General features: G+C 41.9%; 1 protein-coding gene across 2 annotated transcripts in view; it reads right to left on the minus strand.

Moving 5' to 3' along the window:
• RASSF3 (Ras association domain family member 3) overlaps positions 1-27,999 on the minus strand; it is a 76,684-nt gene extending 48,685 nt beyond the window's left edge. The window contains exon 1 of one of the 2 annotated variants that reach the window (XM_004006496.5): positions 27,707-27,999. In XM_004006496.5, the coding sequence (XP_004006545.1) occupies positions 27,707-27,817 (111 nt within the window). In that variant the 5' untranslated portion in view covers positions 27,818-27,999. Of the gene's footprint in view, positions 1-17,961 lie in introns of both variants that reach the window. The other variant, XM_060412869.1, reaches the window with a different exon arrangement.
• Position 28,000: the final 1 nt, after the last annotated feature.

Genomic DNA, 28,000 nt, shown 5'->3' on the forward strand with positions numbered 1-28,000 from the left:
GCCATGAAATTAAAAGATGCTTACTCCTTGGAAGGAAAGTTATGACCAACCTAGACAGCATATTCAAAAGCAGAGACATTACTTTGCCAACAAAGGTCTGTCTAGTCAAGCCTGTGGTTTTTCCAGTGGTCATGTATGGATGTGAGAGTTGGACTGTGAGGAAAGCTGAGCACTGAAGAATTGATGCTTTTGAACTGTGGTGTTGGAGAAGACTCTTGAGAGTCCCTTGGACTGCAAGGAGATGCATCCAGTCCATTCTAAAGGAGATCAGTCCTGGGTGTTCTTTGGAAGGAATGATGCTAAAGCTAAAACTCCAGTACTTTGGCTACCTCGTGCGAAGAGTTGACTCACTGGAAAAGACTCTGATGCTGGGAGGGATTGGGGGTAGGAGGAGAAGGGAACGACAGAGGATGAGATGGCTGGATGGCATCACTGACTCAATGGACGTGAGTGTGAGTGAACTCTGGGAGTTGGTGATGGACAGGGAGGCCTGGCGTGCTGCAATTCATGGGGTCACAAAGAGTTGGACATGACTGAGCAACTGAACTGAACTGAGTATTTACTATGAACCAGTCTAGGGGGCTTCCCTGCTGGCTCAGATGGTAAAGAATCTGCCTGCAGTGCAGGAGACCTGGATTCAATCCTTGGATCAAGAAGACCCCTGGAGAAGGAAATGGCTACCCACTCCAGTATTCTTGCCTGGAGAATCCCATGGAGAGAGGAACCTGGCATACTGCAGTCCATGGGGTCTCATGCAGAGTCAGACATGACTAAGTGACTTTCACTTCACTTGACTTCAGGCACAGTCCACTGTTTTAACTTCTTTGATATCCAAAATAACCCAAAGAAAGCTGTTAACTGTTACAACGATGAATTTCACTGACTACATGACAATATGAATGCACTAATCACTTACATGTATGCCTGAAGGGGATTAAAATGGTAAATTTTATGCTATGTATATTTTCCAATTCAAAAAAATTTAAAAAAGAAACTTGCCCAAGGTCACACAGCTCTAAGTAACACTAAAATTAGAATTTATACAGTCCAGATCCAGAACCTGTACTTTTAATCACTATACAAATAATTTTAAATAGTTCAATGTTTATATACCTGAGAGGTTTGGTGTTAGGCCTTTAAGTTGTGTCCAAATTTTTCACTATTAAAAACAAGACTGTGATGGGACTTCTTGTAAGAGATCTTTCCACGGGTTTGTTGTTTTGTTTTTCTGGTTTTTGGGGGGGTTTTTTGTGTTTTTTTTTTTTAGGATAAACTTTAGTGTAAGTAGTAGGTCAGAGGATAAAGCAAACAATTTAAATAACCAAGTCAGTTGATCAACTTACAAGGAAACCTCAAAAGGTAATTTGCAACAAATAATTATAATTAGATGGTTCCAAGTATAGGAATAAGAATCCGTATGTACTTTATATGACTAAAGAAATGCAGGTATTCAAGAACAGATGAACTTAAATACCCCTTGGAGTCAGTTACTTCTCAAATCCAGTATCAACAACTGCACAGAGTCACAGGACCCCACATCCACAGGATTTCCCATTTGTTGTCAGCTTTGACCGTCACTCACTTGAAAGTTCCAAGTCCAAACCAGCAAGACAGTGGAGGAGAATATAAAAGGCTCTCAAAAGACTCAGATGAAATCAGTCAAAATTTACATTAAATCCATAAATACAAAGTTTACTCTTCATTTCTTCATCACAAAAATAACAGATCATCCATGTTGCTCAAAAGGTTGCTGTCAATAACGACACATCACAACTTGTGGCCAAGAGTCATGAGAAGCACCTCTCTTTTGATTCCTGCCAGAAGAAATAAATATTTGGAGAAACAACTAAACCGTAACAGGAAATGGTTTTAGGATCTTATTGAAAAGAGTTACAAAAAAGTTCTAAAAAATAAGACATGGAAGGACTTCTCTGGTGGTCCAGTGGCTGAGACTCCGCACTTCCAGTGCAGGGAAAGCAAGTCCGATCTCTGGTCGGGAAATGAAGATCCCACATGTTGTGTAGCGCAGCCAAAAATAAATACATTCTTTTTTTAAAAAAGATGTGGAAGAAAACATGAAGGAAGTGATATTATCAGCCTAAAGCCAGTCCAATGGGTATCTTGTAAGCCACAAATTCCACGTAGGCAGCTTGAGCAGGAAGAGGATGATAAGAAAACAGAACCCTCTTTCACCCAAAGAGAGCACACCAGGTCATTTCAGAGAGATTCTGTCATGACTTAGGCCATTCTTCATAATTCAGGCACCTGCTCCCTTCTACTTGATCACCCTGACAGATAACAAGGTTTTAAAAAGAGATTTTCAAGACAGCACGGTGACACTAGTTAATACTGTATTGCATACCTGAAAGTTGCTAAGAGAATGAATCTTAACTTCTCATTGCAAGGGGGAAAAAAAATTCTGTAACTATGTTTGGTGGAAAACGTTAACCAGACTACTGTGGTGGTCATTTTGTAATATATACAAATATTGAATCATGATGTTTGGACACTGAAACTAATATAATGTTGCAGGTCAATTATGCCTCAATAGGATGTTTTTAATTTAAAGAGACTTTCAAGTAAACTGAAGAAAATTTAACCACCACCAAAAAACGTTATTTTCTATCCAAACGTCTCCCCTGTCCTGTCAAGTCACATTCACTCTAACTTCAGATGAGTATGTACTGGGAATCAAAGAATTAGAGTTGAAATTTTTCTTTTTTTAAAAAATAGATCCTAGGTGAAGATACGCAACCATGCATTATTCAATTAAATGGAACTTTACATAAATCACCAATAAATTAATGCATAATAAATACCACCTATTCTGTACTCTTTTCCCCAAACCACAAGTTTCAGAGGCGCATTAACATTACTTTAAAAAATCACTACACAAGTTAAAAAGAGATAATGTTTTAATCCTCAAGCTTCCACTTCAAAGAAGGGACTAAGGAACGGACACAAAGGACACAAAGATGCATTCCCTTCCCTATAACTAAGCAGGTCCACTCCTGAGATTACAACCTACAGAAAACCTCACGCACATGAAAGGAGACACGTAAAAATGTGCATTGCAATATCATTTGTATTAGAGAAAAATGGGAGGAAATCATAATTAAATGTCCATCAACAGGGAAATGGATACACTATGGTGTGTCGAGCAGTTAAAAAGAATGAACGAGAGCCGAAAAAATTCTCAAAAACAAGGCAGAACAATAGAAGTGAGCGGCGGACAAAAACAGGTGCTACAACACCACTGCTACAACCTTTAAAAACACGAGAAATAACACTGCTGATGATGAGTATTTACACAGACACCCATGGAAAAAATACAGAATACATGGGTGGCAATAATTAAGGAAAAAAAAAAACTGGACAGAAAGGAAGGGAGAGAGAAAATGAGGCCAGAAGTGAGACCAAGACAGAGGCTTCAATTCTTATATGCAGTGTCTTATCTTTTAGGATGGATGGCAATTACAAAGGTATTCACATTCCTTTTATATAATTACTGTATTCAGAATTATTTTACAATAGTAAAAAGAAAAACATGCTTTCCTAGCATTCTTACCTGCTTCAAGAAATTCACATGTACTTCGACAATATAACAATTAAAAAATAATTTCCTTTTGTACTATAGCCCTGGATTCTCTGGCAGAAATATCTGATTTAACAATTATGGAAAAAAAGAATGGGAAGAAACATCCCCACTTAAGACTGATTCTCTGCAATGCTTCTAGACAGTGCTCACTATACAACTACCCCCAGAGATAACCTCTATTAGAGGCACAAGGGTATTTCTGAAAATAAGTCTATAAAACTCATTATGCTTTGGAGACAATGTAAACCTTTTCAAAATGCACACCGTTGCTTTTTCTTGGGAAAAATAAAAGACACACCCACTCCATCACTGCTGCTGCTAAGTCGCTTCAGTCATGTCCAACTCTGTGCGACCCCATAGACGGCAGCCCACCAGGCTCCCCCGTCCCTGAAATTCTCCAGGCAAGAACACTGGAGTGGGTTGCCATTTCCTTCTCCAATGCATGAAAGTGAAAAGTGAAAGGGAAGTCGCTCAGTTGTGTCCGACACGGACTGCAGCCTACCAGGCTCCTCCGTCCATGGGATTTTCCAGGCAAGAGTACTGCTTAAGCTTTTATCTTTCCAACACCCAAATCCAAATAAACGTTTACAACCTTCAGGAGTATTCTTAATTAGGTCTGCCCTTTTCTCTGTTCTGCCTCCTGGCACCCCCATACTTATCAAAAGTTTCACACATGAATAGATCAGGACTAGTATTATAACATGTTTATTTTAAATGTCTCCTCAATGTATCTGGGCTTCCCAGGTGGCTCAATGGGTAAAGAATCTGCCTAAGCAGGAGATGAGAGTTAGATCCCTGGATCAGGAAGATCCCCTGGAGGAGGGCATGGCAATCCACTCCAATATTCTTGCCTGGAGAATCCCATGGAGAGAGGAGCCTGGCATGCCACAGTCCATAGGGCTGCAAAGAATCAGACACAACTGAAGCAACTGAGCACACACAAAATGTATTTGTTTTAATCCCCTCTCCTCTATTATACTCGCTTATACAGCTGCTGTTACTGTTCACAAACTGCATCCTATTACGTAGATCTCCCCATGCAATCCCAGAGTTCCTTACAGGGAGGGAGCAGGACTCCTTCATAATGACGCAGTTACATACAGTACTAAGCTCTAAGCATGGTCTGTTCTCAGTAATCCTTACTGCAAACATTGGAGCAATCTCAGTGTGCCAATAAGGGCGAGCGGCTGACTTTAACACTTGGAACTCACCCAAGATCCTCTAAATTTTCTTTCTGATCTGAGAGGAAGACAAACACGCAGAAATATACAACTAGCCTCTTGAGGGCCTTCGTCTCCAACTCCTTGAAACAAATTTCCAAAGTTTGCTAATTACAGACTGCTCTCTAAATTACAATAAACCACGCAGAAATCCCCAACTTCTCTGGAGTTGCAAGAGACAATCATTATAATCACTGTAACTTCCACCCATGTGGTACAAGCATATTTTTTTAGCTGATAATGAGTACAACTGGGATGAAAATAAGAATGCTATAAATTCAAACCGCGTCTGCTGAATGTCCACAGTAAATGTGTGACAGACATCAAACTGTATTTTTAGGAATTTCATGGTGAACGATGTAAAAGGAGACACCGCCTGTTTTCACAATCTGGGTCCCTCCCTCTCTCTCGCCTCACCTTCCACTACTTGACTTCAAACTAGTCCATCAGGCTTAATTCATCCTTAACCTTCTGATTTCTCCTCTCACCATTCCCCAACCCCCAGCCCAAGCTCCACACACTCCTCCCCTGACTTTGCACACGTGGCAGAGGCACCCTAACTAACTTCTCCTACTCTCTTCACCACTTTTTTTTTAACTATTTATTTTTTCTGTTCTTCTTAGTCTCTTTTTGTCCCCACCATGCAGCACCTTAGTTCCCCGGGCAGGGATGGAACTCACGCTCTCTGGGGTGGAAGCTCAGTCTTAAACACTGGACCGCCAGGAAAGCCCCTTCACCACTTTCTTGAAGTGTGGGTTCTCACGGCAGACTGCCGTTTCTATTCCTGGTTCCTCTACTCACCAGTTACCAGTGAACCTCTCCGTGCCTCTCATGTACAAAGAGAACGACCATGCCTGCTACGTCACTGGGTTAGTGTGAGGATGAACTGAAGCAATCAAGGCAAAATGCACTGTACCTGGGCCACAAACATGAGCCACTGTGGTGATCAGCCACAATGGTCTCTGAAAGGAAAACTTTTTCTGTACTCTCTGGTCTACTGCTCACAACACTGCACTTCTTTTTTTTTTAAATTTAAATTTATTTTAATTGGAGGCTAATTACTTTACAATATTGTATTGGTTTTGCCATACATCAACATGAATCCGCCACGGGTGTGCTGCTGCTGCTGCTAAGTCGCTTCAGTCGTGTTCGACTCTGTGCGACCCCATAGACAGCAGCCCACCAGGCTCCCCTGTCCCTGGGATTCTCCAGGCAAGAACACTGGAGTGGGTTGCCATTTCCTTCTGAAGTCGCTCAGTCGTGTCCGACTCTTAGCCACCCCATGGACTGCAGCCTACCAGGCTCCTCCATCCATGGGATTTTCTAGGCAAGAGTATTGGAGTGGGGTGCCATTGCCTTCTCCGGCCACGGGTGTGCACGTGTTCCCAATCCTGAACCCCCCTCCCACCTCCCTCCCTATAACACTGTACCTCTCCACCTACCAAGCAGATACCACCTGAGTATCCTACACTAACTCAATTCTCGCATTACCTACCTGGGATAAGCAGATTCCCTGGCTACAGAGGTCATGCCCACACAGCTTCCTTCCCACTCTGGATGTCAATGGCATGTCCAGGTTGTCACCTGTGCTAATATCCAACCAGCTGTAAATCGAGGGTTTCCACAATCCCTTATCCGGATTTGATAATTTGCTAGAATGGCTCACACAATTCACGAAAGCACTTTACTCACTATTCCCTGTTTATGACAAAGGACACAGCTCAGGAACAGGCAAATGGAAGAGAGGCATAGGACTGGGTACATGGGAGGAGGCTCAGACTGACCATGGCTCTCCATGGGTGCCATCCTCCCAGCACCTGTCCTTGCTGACCAGCCAGGGGGCTCTACAAACCCTTGCATGTAAGTTTTTACGAAGGCTTTATTAAATAAGCACAATTGATTAACTCACTGGCCACCGGTGATTGAACCCAATCTCCAGCCCCCTCCCCATCCTAAACCCTCTAATCCCGTGCTTGGTTCCTCTGGCAACCAGCCCCTCAAACCTTAGGGGCTTCTCAGACTTCACCTCCTTAACAGAAACTCTAGTTGGTTGAAAGGACCTTTGTTGTTGTTCAGTCTGATCTGTGACTCCATGGACTGCAGCACACCAGGCTCCCCTGTCCTTCACCATCTCCTGGAGCTTGCTCAAACTCATGTCCACTGAGTCAGTGATGCCATCCAACCATCTCTTCCTCTGTTGTCCCCTCATCCTCCTGCCCTCAATCTTTTCCAGAATCTGGGTCTCTTTGCCTCAAGTGGCCAAAGTATTGGAGCTTCAGAACTGATGAGCTTCAGCATCAGTTCTTCCAATGAATATTCAGGGTTGATTTCCTTTAGGAATGGCTTATTTGATCCCCTTGCTTATTATTATTATGAATAATAAAAGGCACTCCTTTCACTTTTATCACTCTTAACACTTAGGACATTACAAGGGCTTTTAGAATTTTTGCACCAAATGCATATTTCTTTTTACATCACAAATCACAACAGCTCTTTATGATTTTCCACTGGACTGTGCTGTTGAGGGAAGGAATATTGACTTATTCCTCTTTGAGTCCATCCTCAGAGCCAAGCATAGCTCTGGGTGTAAGGAAGGCACTCAACACATGTTTGTTGATACCATAAAAGCAGGCAGATTCAACTCGCTTCTGAAGCACTAAGTCAAAAGGGAAGTAGTGGAGCTAATTCGACAGAGAGCAGCTGGGTTTGGGACGAATAACCACTCACATCCTTCCACAAATTCTAGAACACCCACGACACTGCTGGATATTCCAGAGATTTAAGGAATCTATTTCTGTGTAATTAACATTTCCACAGAACAGCAATATTACTGGCTTATATGTTTTCCAAAGAAAAGCAGGAAAACAGATTTTCTGGCAGACCATCCCAAGGTAAGGTTCTACAAGTCAGTATTTAGCTAACCGTAAATTGCAATCAGCCTATTTCCTGAAAAGAAGTATAAACCACTTCAGTTGCTTTCTCTTGAAATCCATCCCTGGACATTGCGTTAGATCATCTCATTAAGCATCCACTGTTGCCAAACCCAGGGAATATAATGCAGTGATACCACACTTAACACAGTATATTTCACCTTCAAAGACTTTTCAAAAATACAACCAGCTAGCTAGTCCGCATCAGTCCTCTAATGTCTGTCTCATCAAAAAGAAAACACAAAAGGATTGAAGAAAAAGATTTTAACAGAAGAAGAAAAAACTGTCAAGATAACAGCATTTCTAGTGAAACTTATTTCCTAACGTCTTGTTGTCATGTTAATTTTGAGGTATTTGGGGGGCAGGTCCACATTCCAGTCATCAAAGGCCTTATTCTAAGAAAAATAAAAATATACTGCAGTGGTCTGAGAAGTTTACATTTACAGTTCCACATCAAGATTCATTCTTCTCTTGTTCCTCCAAATAAATCTTAACCGCCTCTAATTCAAGGATGATGATTTCATGCTGCCAAGTCTTTGCCTCTTGCCTTGGCCTCCCTCCTGAGCTCCAGAGCCCTGGTCCTGGTTGTCAGCTGGATGCTCCATAGAGGTTTTGTAAATGTGCCTAAAACTGAACTGTCCCACCTCCGCACTAGACCTGTGCTGTTTCCACAACAACGCTGCCATGCTCTCAGTCACTTTCCATCCCTCCTCCTCCCTTTGCCTCCTCCCCTTCCTCTCCCTCCCTCACCTGATCAGGCAGGTGCCAGTCTACTCACTCAACTTCTGGAGTCCTCCCCTCTCCCACCACACCTGTCCTAGTTCTAGCCCTAGTGATGTTCACCCAGGTTATGACAACAGCCTCCCAGAGGACGGCCCTGCCTCTCTCTCAACTCTGCCACAAACTGCACATTATTCCTCCCTAAATGGCACCTCCTTACCCAGAAAACAAAGTCCAAAGTCCTCAGTCTGGCAGGCAAGCTTGTTCAGAGCCAGTCACCCTCCCTCTTCCAGGCGTGGCTCTCACCACACCGGCGGCTGCCACGCCCACACTCCAGCCCGTGGTCCAGGTATACCAGCACTCCCTCTTCCTGCCTCTGAGGGTTTCTGCCCATGCCCGCCCCCCATCTGTGCAAACCTCCCTCTTCCATCCAAATCCATCTGCCACCAACTCAAGTTCCTAGTCATCTCCTGTTGTATCTGTTGTATCATGTGCGTACTTCCAGACTTCACTGCCCCCGACCCCGTTCTCCAGGAAGCCGTCTTTCTAAGCAGTCCCTTCCACTTCCGGTCCTTTCACTGGGAAGACAGACATCCCCTGCAACAATCCGCTCATCCTCACTGCTCGTGTATTCTTCCTACTGGCTCCGCTCCAGTCCTTCCTTGCTTTTCTGCAGTACTTGTCCTACTGACCAAGCTCTTGTTCTTTTTATTTTTTCCTTTTAAAGTCGTTCTTTTTTAAAAAATTTTAGTTAACATATAATATTACACAAATTAAAGGCATACAATATAGTGATTCACAAAGAAAAAATTTTAAAAAAAGAAAAAAACAATATAGTGATTCACAATTTTTAAAAGTAATACTCTACATTTAAAGATACACTGGCTATATTCCATGTTGTACCATATATCCTTGTAGCTTATTTTATGCCTAGTAGTTTGTACTTCTTACTCTTCTACCCCTATACTGCCCTCTCCCCAGTGCTAACCGTAACTCGTTCTCTATATCTTGAGTCAGCTTCTTTTTTGTTATGTTCACTGGCTTGTTATATTTTTAAGATTCCTGATACAAGTGATCACACACAGTATTTGTCTTTCTCTGACTTGTATCAGCATGATGTGCTCCAAATCCATCCATGTTGCTGCAAATGCCATTATCTCACTTATTCTGTATCTGAGTAGTATTTCATTGTATATATGTACCACTCTTCTTTCTCCATGCATCTGCTGATGGAGGACACTTAGGTTACTTCCACATCTTGGCTATTGAAAACAGTGCTGCTATGAACACAGGGGTATATGTATCTTTTCAAATTTCTGTTTTTATCTTTTTCAGATATATATCCAGGAGCAGAATTTCTGGATCATATGGTAGTTCTATTTTTAAGTTTTTGAGGAACCCCCATACTGTTCTCCACGGCAGCTACACCAACTTACATTCCCACCAACAATGTGGTAGGGTTGGTTCTCCTTTCCCCACATCCTCACCAGCATTTACTATTTTGTGCTCTTTTTGATGACAGTCCTTCTGACAGGTGTGAGGTGATAGCTCCCAGTGGTTTTGATCTGTATTTCCCTGATGACTAGCAATGCCAAGCTCTCGTTCTTGAGGCAGGCCCCTAACTTGGCTCCCAGGACACCCACTCTCTCTGGGTTCTCTTCCCTCCCCTCCAGCCACTCCTTGATCCATTTCCATGAACACACTCTGCTTCAACTGCCCCCTTAAACCCTGGAATCCTCCATGCTTCTGGCTGAAGACCCCATGTGCATGCTAAGTTGCTTCAGTTGTGCCCAACTCTTTGCAACCCCATGAACTGTAGCCCACTAGGCTCCTCTATCAATGGGATTCTCCAGGCAAGAATACTGGAGAGGGTTACCATTCCCTTCTTCAGGGGATCTTCCCAACCCAGGGATCAAAACCAGATCTCCAGCATTGCAGGTAGATTCTTTACTGTCTGAGCCACCAGGGAAGAATGGAGTCAATATATTATCTGAATTTACCTTCCGTCCCAAATCTGATCTTTCTGCTATATTCCCTTTCTTGGTAAGTGACACCATCATCTTCCGGTCACCCAAGCCAGAAACTCACGAATTCCTCCCTGATTCCCTTCTGTCGCTGCCCCCAACACATTCAACAGGACCAAATCCTCCCAAATCAGCAGTATCTCCAACCCCTCCTCCACTTTATCACCACTCTCACTCAGCAGCCACTGGGGACCGGCTAGAACTGCCTCCTGAGGCAGACACGACTGGATGTAACATGTTCTGACAGCCACAAAGAATGGTTTGGCGTTTCCAAGCAGCTTTTTCTTTTTATTTCCTTCTCGCAGCACCAGCTCTTAGTTGCGGCACATGCGATCTTTTAGTTGCAGCATGCAAAATCCTTAGATGCAACATGCAGGATCTAGTTCCCTGACCAGGGATTGAACCTGGGCCCCCTGCACTGGGAGCATGAAGTCTTAGCCCCTGGACCACCAAGGAAGTCCCTCTTCCAAGTAGCTTTTGAACTTTATATTTCCATCTTTTTTGAGATATATATTTTACATCTGGGGAAAATCTACTACTTTATAGTTCCGCCCACACTTTACCTTTTGATCACTAAAATTGTTAAAAAATCAGTGAGTGTCTAAATGAATGGAATGTCTTATGTAAATTCAGCGATGCTTCAAATAATGCTTAATGACTGTAACATATAGGATCTGGAGACTCGGTGCTTTACTTGCCACAAGATGCTAACATTTTAGTTCACATAAACTATTCTGACACGATATTCATTTTTATGAGGGCAACATTTCAAATTAAAACAAACACAAAATGTGAGCAGTTAACTAAATCAATCATCTCTTCTGTTTATCACATCGCACGTTTTCCAATCCGAAAATGCACCACAAAACTTTAGGGATCTATGGTATGTTTAATGAAAAGAACAGCTGTTGCTAGAAAAATAATTTTCAATGATTTCCACGACTGAAAGCAAACCTTGATGTAATTATACATTAAGCATATTCCTTCTAGCTAAAATAATAGCCAAAAACCTCAGACTCCTCAGGTTAAAAAGACCATTCCACCTAGATTTACATTGTTCTAAATTATCAATAATCCCTCAAATATTTAAAAACCAATTTAAGGAAATATCTTCCCCCTCAGGTTCTTGAAGAAACAACCCCTGAAGTATATATGAAATTAGAAACATATGAAAGCAAAGTTGTAAATAAACTGCCCAGATTAAAAATAATTCTTGGGAATTCCTGGCAGTCCAGTGGTTAGGATGCTGGTGCTCTCACTGCCCAGGGACTGGGTTCAATACCTGGTCAGGGAATTAAGATCCCACAAGCTGTGCAGCACAGCCACTTAAAAAAAAAAATTTCTCTGGAAAGACAATGTCTCAGTAATGAACCAACTTAATCATCACATTCATAAATCATTTGACATGGCCTCTATAGCAAAAATCCTCAGCCCCCAAGAATTTTCATTCTCATCAGGACAGCCATATTTAAATACACATAAACCAATCAGAAGACAAGAGATTCTAAGAAATAAGCCTTAAACTGGGTATTTTAGGATCAGTGAATGGAGAGGCTGGTTAAGGCACTCCACACAGAATGTGGGCAAGAGGACAGACACCTCTAGAAGCCTGGCATTTGGCTATGCTGTATTAGACAATAGGCTCTGAAATGTTTCATAGTAGGATTTTACTTGCTAAAAGAAGTTTTCAAGGAACATTTACCAGGCAAGAGTATGTGCAATTGGAATAAAGGAGATATTAGAAACAAAAGAAAAAATTAAATTTTCCGAAGGAAATGTATGTATTTCCTCACTCCCAAATGCCACACCAACCCACAAGAATGCACCCTCAGTGAGCACAGTGGCTCCTGGCCTCACATTCTCAGCAAGCAGAGGACTCTCAAACATTTATCCTGCCCTGTCTTTGAGGAATGTGGCACTGCTGGTGGGTTCTTTCCTAAGTAGCTCTTGACACTATATTTATAACTCCAGAAATACAGAAGTTCAGAACAATTAAGTGTTCCCTTCAGCTTGCATGACACCCATTCTTGTTGGCACTATATATGGATGAATTAAATCCATCTCAAGAACTCCTCTGATTCTTTCCCAAGATGTTCCCTCTTCAGAAAAAGAAATAATTCTACATATTCTACTCATTTCTCAAAAAGCAATGACTAATCAATACACTTAAATTCAACCCCATCCAACCAGATAAGACTTCAGATAGCTGTTTCCAAACTAATTCATTTGGCATCTCAATACATTTCATGGAGTCCCTTTCAAGACTTATCTGTTACTTTCCCTCCAATAAGGAATGCAGCTCTAGTATAAATTAACTATTTGTCCCAGAACTGGACAAGACCTTTGAGGAACCAACTGAAGCCCAAAGTAGCTAAGTAATTCCCAAAGCGATCTTCACTATTTAACAAAGAGCAAGCCTAGGAAGTCTCCATGGATCTCCTGTGGCTCAGGCAGTTGAGTCTGCCTGCAATGCAGGAGACCTGGGTTTGACTCCTGGGTCAGAAAAGATTCCCTGGAGGAGGAAATGGCAACCCACTCCAGTATTCTTGCCTAGGAAATTCCATAGACAGGGGAGCATGGCAGGCTATGGTCCATGGGGTTGCAAGAGTCAGACATGACTTTGCAATTAAACCTACCTACCTAGGAGGTCTCTACCATCCCCAGTCCAAAATACTTTCCATTTCGCCTAAAAGCCTCACTTTCACATGATACAGAATCTATCATCATTGCTTACTATTACTACTCTTTAAACCAAAAGAAATCTATTCCACTATGTCACCCAACTTCTTTTCCTTGATTATAATTCTGATGTGAGTCTGATCAAACAACAACCAGATGGCCAATCAACAAAAATCAACGGCCCCCCTCTGTGCCCTGAGCCAAGCACCACATTAACAATGAAGATACAGTGGTGAACAGGACAGAAGTGGTTCACCCTTGTAAAATTTGGTTTTGCTCAGTCAGTCAGTCGTGTCTGACTCTGCATTCCCATGGACCACAGCACACTAGGCTTCCCTGTCCTTCACCATCTCCTGGAGTCTGCGCAAACCCATGTCCATTGAGTCGGTGATGCCATCCAACCATCTCATCCTCTGTCGTCCCCCTTCTCCTCCTGCCTTCAATCTTTCCCAGCATCAGAGTCATAAAGTTCACAGACAGGATAATCTGGGAGGCTTAAAACTAATGAAATGTACTTGGGTCCCTGATTCATCTGACAATGAACTAGAATGTCATTTTTTCCCAAAGTATCTGAGTGCTTCCTAAGTATCACAATCCATTCAAAGTAATTAAAACTTGCTTAGATGTAACTGTTCAAACACAAATCACCACTTTGCAGATATAGACACACATGAACGAGACGGAGGAATAAATTCATTTTTCAACAACTATTTGTCAAGTGTCACCTTCTAATACCATGATAAGCTGAGAATATGTAATCAATTTAAAAGAGACAAGATATATATTAAAAATAAAAACTTTTATAGTCTCCAAACACATCTGTGATGCTGTCATACTTACAATTATGTTACAATCTATAATCTAGGAATTATAACACACATTTTCTCATTTAACCCTTCTATGATCATTTGTTTTAAAGATTACCGAAATGATACTCAAGGAAGTTACGGAACCTGCTGCAGCTCTCAGAACTGACAGATGACAGATCCAAAAGCAAGAGCCTAATCTAATTCTAGATTCCGAGACTTTTCTATTGAACCAAACTGTCTCAATAAGAAAGTGTTAGTCACTCAGTCGTGTCCAACTCTTTCCAAACCCGTGGACTGTAGCCTGCCAGGCTCCTCTGTCCATGGCCTTCTCTAGGCAAGAATACTGGAGTGGGTAACCATTCCCTTCTCCAGGGGATCTTCCTGACCCAGGGATCGAACCTGGGTCTCCTGGATTGCAGGCAGATTTTTCTACCATCTGAGCCACCAGTCTGAATCAAAGCTCCCACCAAACTGTTTTAAACTGATAATGCTAATATCAGTAGAAATAATACTAGTTAATATCAGTGTATTAAACATGCACTCACATGCCAGATACTGTTGCAAGCCTTTTACACAAACTGATGATGTTATTTATGAGTACTTCAGTAGGGACTTTCCTGGTGGTCCAGTGGCCAAGATCCTGTGCTCCTAATGCAAGGGGCCCAGGTTCGATCCTGAGTCAGGGAATGAGATTCCCACATGCCGCAACTAAGATCCGGTGCAGCCAAATAAATAATTTTTGTTTGTTTAAAAAAGTACTTCAGTAATACCACAGCTCAGTCAAATGAGAAGTTTTTAAAGTGATTAAAATTCTTCACAACGGTATTCAGAATTAATATAAAGCCAGTTTCAGACAACCAACTAATTATAAAAAACATACAACCAAAGGGAGGGATGATTGAGGGCAGAGAGGGAATAGCAAACCCCAAGAGGCTCATGTGGCCCAAAGAAAGAGGTTCCCCACCAGACTCTAAAACTCATACCACTTTCAGAGAGCATAAGTGACCTCTGAAGAGTTAGCCAAATGGATCACATGACTCATCGAGTTTCTTTCATGCCTACATTCAAATTCTGCAAAAGCAAGCTTGTTTCCAAACTGCGGATGTGTTCAGCAACACAGAAATGCCTTAGAGAGGAGATAGACACTCTGTGGGTGGGAGGCCAGCCACAGTGCATGCAACCAGGACTCTAACCACAGCGTCCCCCCTGCAGCATGTTACAAAGTTCATATGAATTACCTCATTCGGCCTGACCTTAGGAAAACCAGAAAGAAGATAGTGACTCAGTCCCTAAACTCGGAGCACAAGGCGATTTAGACCTTCTGGAGGAAAAAGGAAAGCCCCAGGAAGACATGGAATTTGTCACCCGGTCAAGCCAGCAACCTCCAGCAAAACTGCAACTAAAACTCTGCACTCTGTGGCAGATAAAACAGGGAGATGAAAAGAAAAACGCTTTCATACTGTGTTAACGTTTACATAAAGGCTTGGGCAAAAGAAGCCCCACTCCCGTAAGCCTGTTCTTCCTCTTTCCAATGGAATGGCTTGCTAAAGGAAAAAGAAGTGGGTGAAGACTTTGATGGGTGGCCTCAGGCTTGGTCAGGAGGAATCAGCCTTTTTACCAAAAAACAAAGACACTACAGTGATACAGAAGGAGGAAAAAGAAGAAAAGAAAATTAAGCCTCTGGGAATGAATGGAGCACCTTCCTGATCAATTACATTGAGATTCCCCATTTACTTTGGTCCATAAAGCCAAAGAGAGACAACCTAATTTCCTGCTGTCTTTTATTCTTCAGCTAGATTATTAGGTTCACTTCAAATCTCTCAACCAATGTCAGTTCTCTATTCAACCTAGCATACTCAAAGTACATGATCATATATAGTAGAAGCTTCCACAAATAACAATGACTAATATTTGTTACTGCTTATTATGTGCCAGGCACGCACCTCATACACAGATGAAGAAACTGAGGCTTAAAGAGGTGCAGTGACTTACCCACGACAACATGGCTAGCACTGATTTAACTCAGGCTGCCTCACACAACAGCTTGCAAGCAGTCTAGAAGAACGCCGTTTTTTAGCCCATAAAAAATCCAGTCCCTTTTTTAAAAAACAGTAATCGCTTCAGCTGAAAAGATCAAGATCCATTTTATCTTCTTAAAAATATTGAATTTATTCTTTAATTGAAGTATAGTTGATGTACAATATTCTGTAAGCTACAGGTGTATAATACAGTGATTCAAAATTTTTAAAGATTATACTTCACTTGTAGTTATTATAAAACAGAAGCTATATTCTCTATGCTGTACAGGATATCCTTGTAGCTTATTTTATATATGATAGTTTGTACTTCTCAACCCTTAATCCCTATCTTGCTTCTCCCTGCTAAGATCCATTGTAATTAAAACTGCATAGAACTATGTGCAGTGAGAATGGCTTTCCAGTTAATTTGCTGATACTGGTGCTAGATTTGCCTTTCTGAAAAATATTCATTCTACACAACCTACCTCCAAACCCTCTCCACCAAATGTCAGGTACAGTTAAGCTCTGGGTACAGTTCACAGAACAAATTCCCTCTGAGACACACAGGACAGCGAGGATCCAACCCCACACCTCGGCATGGCAGAACCATCACCCTCACACCAGCCAACTGGGCTGTGTGTCCCAAACAGGTCATTAGGAAGAGCAAGAAAGGAATTCTCAAACTTCAGAAAGCTCTCAAAGGGCAGCACTTCCCCTCAAAGGAAAACTGGCAAGAAAAAGCAATCCACAAGCCCATTTAAACAAACAGAAACAGGCTTAAACAGACAAAAGTAATATTATTGTTTCTTTAAGCCACCTACATAATATTTACATTTTCCCAGAGCTGGGAAATCACTGACTACAGTCAAGTAACCCTTGAATTCACCTCTGCCATGCCATTAAACCTGGATCTGCTTAAGGCCTAAACCAATAAAACTTCTGTTTAACTTATCATCTCAAAGTTCCGCTGAAATTAAAGCCCAAATAAACCAAATGAATCTTAATTCCCTTGGAAAGCTCCTTTAACTGTAAAACATTATGGAATGTTAAACTTCATTTTAGAATTGCTTTTTTTTTCGCCAATGCAGTGCACCCAGTTACGCTTTCTATTTTCAAAAAAAAAAAAAAAGTTTGGTTTTTGTTTGTTTTGCTGTTGGAGAACTATATCAGACACACATAAATTTCTATGATCTAACTGGCAAAATACCAAAAAATATTCCTCGAAACAAGCATCTGAGGGAAGTTTTCAGGGTAAATTTGAGTTGTCTAAGAATATGAGGATTGAGAAGGGTTCATCATCTATCTAAAGACAGAAATAACTCTACACAGCCTTTTATAAGATTTACTTACTTAAAATATTCTGAAAGAAGGAAAAAATTAAATGAGAATAAAACAATCAGATTACAAAACATTAAGCAACAGCTTTGGACACGGGTGAACCTTACAGTGGACTATGGGGTCAGATTCCATCTAATCGCAGTTTCTCAACCAAAGACCATATGCTTATAAGTAAACGGTATAAAAATCCTCTTTCGTAGGTGGGGGTTTTATTAGTTTGTCCTAAACTTTTTTCAGTTCCCAGTACATTTATAAGATAACTTCAATTCCTCCAAATTCTACCATAGTGGTTGGAAAACTCATGCTAAACTTACTGAAATTCAAAGATAAACAGGCACTCCTAGTCACCCTTTCTCATATGATTAGTAAAAGACACATCATCCAGCTCCCCGCCCTCTATATTCTGCAGTGTATTCACAGGACGCTGATGCTGTCTTAGCAATGCTTTTCCCGCGCCATAATTATAGGAGTAAAAAGTATTTTGCTCTGAGTTTCAGTGATGTCAGCCTGAAACACATTCTAATGTATTTCAAAAGGACAGAATATGCAACCACCCTTTGGTACAAACAAAGTCAAAAATAACCTGAAGTTCAGCTGACCACAAAAAAGGGGAAGCAGCACTTACCCTGCTAAATAGACAGCAATGCTCTCCAGACTTCCACCTACCTAACACATGGTCAAAGGCCATGAACACTGCTCACACCAAGAGGAAGATCCATGCAAAAGCACCAAAAAATATTAAATTCCCTGGGTTTTCATTGCCGCACACCGGCTTCTGTAGTTGTGGCACTCAGGCTGAGTTGCCCCACGGCATATGGGATCTTAGTCCCCCCACCAAGGAGCCAACCTGTGCCCCCTGCAGTGCAAGCACAGTCCTAACCACTGAGCGGCCAGGGAAGTCCCTACACTCACTATTAACCAAGGGAATGCAAATTAAATAACAATGAGGCGACTTGGCAATGTTTTTCCTCTATCTTACTGACTGCATCCAGTGCAGCTGAGGATGCAATGAAACTAGATTAAAAATAGTCTTAAACTGCAATAAATAACTACTCATAAAAATGGTTACACCCTCATGCTCAGTAAATTCTATTTTGTATATCTATCCTAAAAAAAATCCATAAATGGTAAAGGTTTCTTGCTCTTGTTCACTACAGTGTTATGTATAGTAGCAAAAATTAGAAACATCCATGTTTTCCCTATTTCGGGAATGAGAGCCTATTCAATAAAATACAATACAGACATCAAAATGATAGCTGAAGTCACACAGCTATATCTCATAATTCTAAGTTTAAATAGCAGGAAATCTATCAGTACAATATTCCTCAACAAATTACAAATAGAATTTATGATTCAGCAGTGTCACTTCTGAGTACATACGTGAAATAATAGCAAAGTTTCTAAGCAATAATAATAATAAAAGCAAGGTCTCTAAGAGATATCTGTACACTCCTGTTCACAACAGCAATATTCACAAGAGCCAAAAGGTGGAAGCAGCCAAATGCCCACTGAGTAAATGGATAAACAAGATGAAGCATACATATGTAATGGAATATTACTCAGACTTAAAGGAAGGAAATCTTGACACATGGATGAACCTTAAGAACATTATGCTAAGTGAAATAAGTCAGTCACAAAAACACGAATACTGTATGATACCACTTATGAGAGATATCAAACAGCCAAACAGAAACAAAAAGGAGGAGCTGGCCGGGAGGAGGAAAGGGGAACTGTGTTGTAATTTAATGAGGACGGAGTTTCAATTCCCAAGAAAAAGTTCTGGCAATTGAATACACAACAATGTAAATACACTTAACACTACTGAACACTGAAAAATGGTTTTGATGGTAAATGTTACCTGTATTAAACCACAATTTATTCATGTTTTTTTTCTTGGTCGGGCCGCACAGCTTGTGGGATCTTAGTTCCCTGACCAGGGATTGAACCTGGGCCCTCTGCACAAAGTTCTAACCACTGGACTGCCAGGGAATTCCCAAATCACAATTTTTAAAAATAACAGTACAGTAAGATTACATATGTGTAAAATAAAAAAGTAAAAAAGCCTAGAAAATAATTCTTCAAAATATTTATGTATTACTATCATCTGTGATGTGATTTTTATATCACTATTTTTAAAAATTTAGAAATATTACTCTAGCTAACCCACAAAATCTTAAAATCTTTCCAGTGCAAATGATATACATAAGATAAATTACTCCTTTTTTCAGCATATATATAGCAAACATGGAGCCAAAGTTTGAATTAAGATCTTGCTCTTTACCATGGATAAGAATTCTAAGTAAACTCCATGAGAGCAGGTTTCAATCTGTTTTGTTTGCTGAATCCCCAGCAGCAGTCTAGCCCATTGTGAATATTCATAAACACTTGGGAAATGAATTTAGAAAGCTCCTTTCACAATCCACACACATACTTTGGCCAACTGGCATTAATTTCATGAAAACACTCTGCTGATTACATTCTAAATCTTTTAAATCCAAGATCTTCCAAGTCTATTCTTCTGGCTTCCAATCTCCCACCTCACCTTTTTTCCTCCTCTAATTATCTCACTTTGTTTAGTATCTGGAAAAAGAACTGAGTGTTGCAATATATAATTAGTAAATTATCTTAGCTGATGGAATCATATGTAGCAGCAGTGGGCAATTACAGTCTATAAAATGCAGATTACTCTGGCTGTTTTAATACTCTATGAAAGATGAGCGCTTGCCTCTGCACACTGAAGGCACAGTTGCAGCTAGACTGCGACTAGGATGGTTTTATCCTTTCAGTTCATAAGTGGGAAAAAAGGGAAGTCCTATATACACAAGTTTCACAACCTCAAAATGCTCATTTAGCTCATATGTGGGACCCAAGCTAAGCTAAGAAGAAACTATTCCAAACAGCAATGGGCACATTTCCCTTCACAAAGAAAAATCTTCCCAGTGGGCTTGGCTGGTACCCAATCCGTCCACCTGCAGCCATCTAGAGGGTAGAGATTCACACCCTTGGCAAGAGTTCCCAGCTCTGCTTTTGCAAACAGCACTGTCCAACAGAGGTATAACACAAGCCACTGTCTTTATTATAATTTATTGGCTGTGCTGGGCTTTCATTGCTGCACGTGGGCTTTCTGTAGTCGCTGTGCATGGGCTTCTCACTGCAGCGGCTTCTCTTGCTGCAGAGCCGGGCTCTAGGGCACAGAGGCCAGTAGTTGCCGCACTCAGGCTTAGTAGCTGCGGTGCACGAGCTTAGTTGCTCCTCCACATGTGCAGTCTTCCCAGACCAGGGATCCAAACAGTGTCCGTGCACTGGCACGCGAATGCTTAACCAATGGATTACCAGGGAAGTCAGTTATTTTAGGAAGTCATTAATTTTAAATTTTCCAAGTCATGTTAAAAAATAAACATATAAAAATTAATTTTATTTAACTCAATATACTCAGAGTATTATTTCAACATGTAACCAATAATAAAAACAAGATTTGTGATATATTTTCTCATTCCTTTGTCTTGGAAATTCAGTACGTATTTCAGACTTAATAGCATCTCTCAAATCAGGCTAGCCACATCTAAAGTATTCAACAGCCATACCTGACTAGTAACTACCCTATGCGGGCAACACACTTTTAGAATGATGGTCACTTTTGTGACCTGTTTACATTCATTTCACAAGTTAATTTTTTTTTATAGGCTCTGATATCTCTTTCCTGGTGTGTAACTGGGCCCTCTCCATTAAAAGTGTGTGTGTGTGTGTGTGTGTGTGTGTGTATACAAGTAAGCAAAAACCATTTCAACTGGCCACTGACAGCCAAGCTAACACTAACTATAGGATGATTATATATTACAGTCCTCTACAATTTTAGGACAGATGTCAACAGAAAAATGTGGCTTGTTTTACAGGGATACACATCTCAGCCAACATTTCTATCTAAATAGACGTAATAGCTTTACCAAACTTTGCACAACAGGGGTATCCCTGAAAAAGCTGTAAACAGTTCAAAAGTTTCCTTTTACCAAAGAAGCAAACTCTTTAAAAAAAAATGAGAGATGCTTTATTTATTTGATAAGCTTTTAAAAAATTATTGCTAAATGAGATTAGGGACATTGTTTTTTCATTGCTCTATTCCCAGAGCCAGATTTGGGTGGAAGTGGTCATATTTTTCTCCTTACAGTTCACCTTTTTAGAGAAGTCTTTCTGAATCACTGATCTGAAACAGCCCTCTGCTCTTTCCCTTCATAGCAAAAATAAACTCAATTGTTGCATAAATGAATGAATGATTGACGCTTAAAATAAGGAAAAATAAAGTGAGCTAAACCAGCAGTAATGGTTACCACCAATATTACCCATTTTTAAATGACTACCCTCAATCTAGTCAAGGCTATGGTTTTTCCAGTGGTCATGTATGGATGTGAGAGTTGGACTGTAAAGAAGGCTGAGCGCAGAAGAATTGATGCTTTTGAACTGTGATGTTGGAGAAGACTCTTGAGAGTCCCTTGGACTGCAAGGAGATCCAACCAGTCCATTCTGAAGGAGATCAGCCCTGGGATTTCTTTGGAAGGAATGATGCTAAAGCTGAAACTCCAGTACTTTGGCCACCTCATGCAAAGAGTTGACTCAGTGGAAAAGACTCTGATGCTGGGAGGGATTGGGGGCAGGAGGAGAAGGGGACGACCGAGGATGAGATGGCTGGATGGCATCACGGACTCGATGGACATGAATCTGAGTGAACTCCGGAAGTTGGTGATGGACAGGGAGGCTTGGCGTGCTGCGATTCATGGGGTCACAAAGAGTCGGACACGACTGAGCGACTGAACTGAACTGAACTGACCCTCTATAAGATGCAGTGGAGGATTATGGTCTAGTTGTGAGAAGAGGGGAAATTGTGTACTTGTGTTTAAAAGAAAACTCACAGTACCTAGTACTGGGACTTTCATTCAAAATATTGAGTACGCTTTCACTTACTCGAGCATCTACCAAGTGCCAGGCATTTATTTTAGACCCTGGGTAAACATGCTAGACTCTGTTCTAAACAAACTATAACATGAGATTACAACTTTTGCTATGAAGGGAAAGAGCAGAGTACTTTAAGAGGGAAGGGTGTCTAATTTGGATTGGTGGTTCAGGAAGACTTCTCTGAGAAGGTGGCATGTAAGTTCACAAGGGAAGAACTAAGAGAAGCAAGTCCAGGCCCGGGTTCTGTGATGGGGACTCCCTTGAATCCTGAAGGGAACTGAAGAGGCCTAATAAGACTAGACTCCTAGTTATACACTCTTAATTAACGTTGTTGCATCAGGGACTTCACTGCTGGTCCAGTGGCTATGACTTTGCATTCCCAATGTAGGCAGCCTGGGTTCGATTCCTGGTGGAGGAACTAGATCCCACATGCCACAACTAAAGATCCCGTGTGCTGTAACTAAGATTGAGCAGAGCCAAATAAGTAAATAAATAAAAATAAATATATTTTTTTAAAGTTGTTGCATCAGAGAGCAAACAATGAGCTAGCTCCTCATATATAACATATATAATAACAGGCAATGCTTTGTGTGGTCAGTCACTCAGTTGTGTCTGACTCTTTGCGACCCCATGGACTATAGGACTGTAGCCTGCCTGCTTAACCAAATAATAGCCTCCTACAAGGCAACATATATCGGCTCTTCAATGAGACAAGGACAAAAATGGGCCAAGTTAGTCAAGATGTATCTTTGCAAGCATTTACCTTATTATACCCTACACTGTCTCTCACTATCCATTCCAAAGCGGGGCTCGGCTAGTCAATGACCCTGGGACAAATTAGAAGCGAAAAGCAAGCCTCAAACTGGGGTCTTTATCAAAAGGCAGCAATTTATGTGGAAAGCTATGAGTAAACAAGAGTTGATGCTCTAGGCAAGGAGTTGGGACACGAGAAAGCATTCGGCCAGTCTCACTTTTTTGTCCCCAAAACGAATGTTTACAGTACGACATGCACTGACTGCCAAAGGAAATCTAAGAATAACCACATTATTGGATGCGTTTAGCTTTCCTTTTTGTAAATGTTTTGTGTCACTGCTTTCCAAAGAATTCTAACTCTTGCACGTTAGCCAGAAAAAGAAATGGGGTAGAGTGTGTATTGTTCATGCTTGCTGGTATATAAGACTGGTGACTAATTTTCTTCTGAAATTCAGTTAAAGGAATGTGTTTCTATGAGTCCTGCTCACACAAACACAAAATTCCATTGGATTAACACTGTGTAAGAACAGAATATATCAGACACAGCGACGGGATGTGCAAATAACCATACACCTGCTATACGGCAAAACAACTGCTGGGAATGTTTATATTCAGTAATACAGGGACTCTGTCAGTATAAAAAGTTTAAGCAAAATACCTTTGATGTTGTAAATTAGCACTCTATCACCAAAACTTTCAATGGAAACACTGAATAAAATAGTGCAACTCATTACTGTTGGTTCTAGGTGTAAAATGCAGAGCCAGAGAAACACAAAAATATTTAAATTATAACAAGGAAAAAACCTATGGGTGAACTTAAGATCTGTTACATGGAGTCTCACACGCTTGCCTTATTAACCCATTCTTCAGCACAACTTCTTAAAAAGTGTGGAGGGTTCAGAAGACAATTTCAAGCTCCTAAATAAGACTTCATCTTTAAGAAAAATTTTTATTAACTCCCTTTTATTATAATTATAATTACTTCCTAATTATTCTACTTCTAAAGCAAACACAGCGTCATTTCTTATTCCTATGATGTACCCAAGGCTCAGGAAGAAAAGTGATCACCTTGGTTTAGAGAAGAAGCAGAATATGCTCTGATAGATTAATGATTTTAGTCCATTTCTACTCTTGGAAGCCTGAATATGTAGAAAAGGAAAATTATGAGTTAACACACTGTTGACATTCTTGCTTCTGCACAAAGCCTAACAGTACATTCATAAGGATGACTTATGAACACTATAATGAAGATACATGAAAGTCAGGGTGTCAAAATGGTAAGAAACTCCTAAACTACAGATGCCCATTTTGCGAAAGTAAACTGGAATATTAAAATTATTTTTATAGCCAAGAAGCAGTGAAAAGAAGACTGGAATTTTGAGTCAGGAAAACTTGAGTTCTGCCTTTTCCCTACCTAAGTGTGGATCTTCACCAAATCACTTAACAAGGCCCAACCTTTCATTAGGTTAATGCTGCAGAGGATTCTTGGGAGAATCATAAGTCTGGGTACACTGAATACCCATAAAAAGCCAACAATTATCAAAGCAGGAAAACATTAATTCATTCAACTAATACTCACTGATGGAGGCCCTGGGGATACAGCAGTAAGCATGGCATTCAAACTCCTAGAAAAAGGCCACAATTTCTTTCCTTTGTACCTTTCAGACAAGTTTTCAGCCTTTTCCTTCTTTTTTTTTTTCTTAAAGAGGGCACCAATATAAAATAAGAAAGAAAAAGTTGGGCTATGTTCCTTTGCTTGGCAAGAGAAGAAAGAAATTTCTCACCCTCTCTCCCCCCTTTCTCACCATCCTGCATTTACCACAGACATCTTGTTTTCCCTGGATATTTTCAAGAGTTCTAGAAACCACATTTTCCTGGCCTTTCCACCAGGTGGTATAGCACTTTTAAAAAATCACTATTATCCATAATAGATCCTTCTGGCAACACTTCTCTTTCCACCTCTTTAGAGAAAACATAAATTTCACTTCTAAACTATATGTCAGAGGTGCCTACCTAATTCTTACAATCACTGGCATAAAAAAGCAAAAAAGATTTATCTAACATTGGGTAAAAGACATGTTCTGTATTAAGACTGCTTTGCTTTAAATTTATGATAAGTTTGACTTCCTTAACTCATATCTTTTCAGGAATTTAACAGACTCACTCTTCAAATAAACCAAAATGCCCACAAAAACTCAGTTAGAACACCTTCTCCAACTGGTAAATAAGTCCTCTAACTCAGAACCCAGTAAGTGTTATTTTAGAAGGGGAAATACACAGCAATCAAGTTTCAGAATATACTTGGAAGCTCTTTAAGCAAGATCTAGGACTTACTGTTCTGATTTTCAGCACAATCTTCAAAATATATATTGATGGTAGGACAATTCTAAATACTAAATAAGTATCATTAAATGAGTATGTTATATATTGATGAATATTACATAAGTTAATGAGTAGAACATAGACATTCTAAGTGTATAAACCCAGAAAAAAACATTCTTTCTTTTTAAAGCATTAAAACATTTTCATACAATTCAACCTGGATACCTTGGCCCTCATAAAGGAGCATCTCATGCCTGGAGAATTCAACACCAACTAGTTTTCTGCAGCTACTAGTAGCCTCTGGGATAGACTTCAAATGAGCACAACGGTCTCTGACAGTCTCTACTCAAAGTGTCAAATGATGACAGTGACATAAACAGAAAAAAAAACACACAAAAAAGCACCAAGTAGAGAAGAGAAAGGAAGCAGAGCCCAAGAAAGAGAAAAGCAAAGTGAAAAAAAAAAAAAAAAGGAAGGAAATGCAATTCTTCAATGCACTGACTGGAGAGGCAGGCATTCCTGACTTCCAAACTTCAGAGCAAACTCATGGCTAGAATACACTTCACTAAAAATAAGATTTCACTTGCTATGAACTGTTTGCCTCTGCCCCCTACCCCTCAATTCACATGATGAAACTCTAATGTGATAAGATTTGGAGGTGGGGCCTTTGGGAGGTAATCAGGTCTTCAAGGTGGCCCATAGGATGGGATAAGTGGCCTTATAAGAAGGTGAGAGGTAGCCCTTTTCCTGGAGTGAGGGCACTGCCAGATAGCTATCAGCTATCTACAGCCAGGAAGGGGCCCTCATCAGAACACAACATGCTGGGACTTCCCTGGTGATCTAATGGTCAAGACTCCTGGCTCCCACTGCCTGGGGGCAAGTGTTTGACCTCTGATTGGGGGGATCCCCTGCATACCCCTACGGCCAAAAAGAATCCAACATGCTGGCACCCACATCTCAGACATCTAGCCTCTAGAACTTTCAGAAATACAGAACTTTGTTGTTGAAGTCACCTAGCATATGTTATAGCAGCCTCAGGTTAAAGTGACTAAGCCTTAGAAACAATTGACTCAGAACTTCACTTGGGATCATCAGCTACTGAGTAAGGGCACCTGACTCTTGCCCTTCCCTACCTTTCGCCCCTTCTTCAGGTTTGGAAGTTAAGAGGTTCAAAAAACTAAAACTTCCGAATCTTAAAAAGAAATTTGACCTCCTAAAGTGGTTAAGAAAACTTAAAAGGTCTGGCAAGGAAATCCTGACACACTAATCCGTCCTCACTCCTCCCATAAGCCATCATCCGGCCCTGATTTTCCTTGCCTCTAGTCTCCAGAAAGAAGTCTGATGGCAATGTTGGGCGCGCGCCTGCTGTTTTTTAAGAGCAATCATTTTGTTCCATTCCAGCCTTCTCTAATCGGATACCAGTACGTCTGCGTTGGCAGGACTTCCCTGCTGAGGCTCCCAGGGCCAGGAGGCCGCGGGGTTCAAGCACCGGACTCAGACATCAGCCCAAGCGTCCCCTTTCGGGCGAGCCTCCTTGAAACACACAATCATGGTCGGCGAAACCAACCCAAGTTTCCTTCCAATCTTTTCCCAAGTCATGCTTTCCACTGCACGCTTCCTCCAAAAAAGGAAGAAACCGACCGAAGGCTCAGCTCTCGCCGGCTGCTCCTACCTAGTACCGGAACTTGTTTGCAAAACATTAGATGCACCTATAAACGTGACTTTACTGGAAACGCACCACCGTGACTCCCGCCACCCAGATTTACTGAGCGCCTGCTCTGACGAGGCCCCGCGTTTCCCTCAGCGCCCCCCACCCCGCCACGAGAGGCGCTCCGACAGGGAAGGTAGGGGAGGCGGAGTCCCGACGTCCACTCCTGGCCGTTACACGGCCCCCAAAACACTCCAGGGGCCACAGGCCAATGAACGGACTAATAGAGGGGGCCTCCATGAGGACCGCGAGGGGGCGAAGGGCGTCCCCGGGCACAGAGGAAACGTGGGGAGTGGCCTGGGGACGACTCCAGGCTCTCAGAACAGCTCCCCAGCCGCCGGCCGCCCGAGGCGGAGTCGCAGAGGCCATCTGGCGCGGGAGGCGGGAGAGGGCCCTCCGCCTCCCCGCCCTTCCTCCGCTTTCCTCCCCGGTGCGCCCAGCGCAAGCCCGTAAGCCCGCAGGCACCAGTTCGAGGCACTGCTCCGGGATCCGACAGAAGCCCCTTCTCGATGGCCTCCTCCTTCCTCGCGAGCATCCCTCGTGCACCCCGCAGAGACACGTGGAGTTGGGGTCCTGCCGCCCCGGGATTTCCCGGGAGCGACTGGGCGCCGGCTACTGCGTCTACGGGCACACCACTCACTTGCTGGCCGGTGCGGAGCTTGCCCTGGGGCGCTCTCCTGAAGAAGGAGGTCCTGGCGGTGAAGAAGAAGTCCTCGGAGTCCTCCTCCAGGCTGCTGTAGCCGCTGCTCATGCTGCTGGTCCCGTCGCGCGCGGGCCGCCTCCCCGGGGCGCTGGCGGTCAGGCAGGGGGTGCCGCGCCCGCCCGCCCCGCGAGGTTCCCGGCGCGCGGCCGCAAGCCGCCGGCGGGCCGTCCTGCTGCAGCTGCGGCCGCCGCTCAACCCGGCCGTCCCGGCCCCTCCCGGCTTCCCGGCCCG

The sequence above is a fragment of the Ovis aries genome, chromosome 3, assembly GCF_016772045.2.
Source record: "Ovis aries strain OAR_USU_Benz2616 breed Rambouillet chromosome 3, ARS-UI_Ramb_v3.0, whole genome shotgun sequence".
Lineage (NCBI taxonomy): Eukaryota > Metazoa > Chordata > Mammalia > Artiodactyla > Bovidae > Ovis > Ovis aries.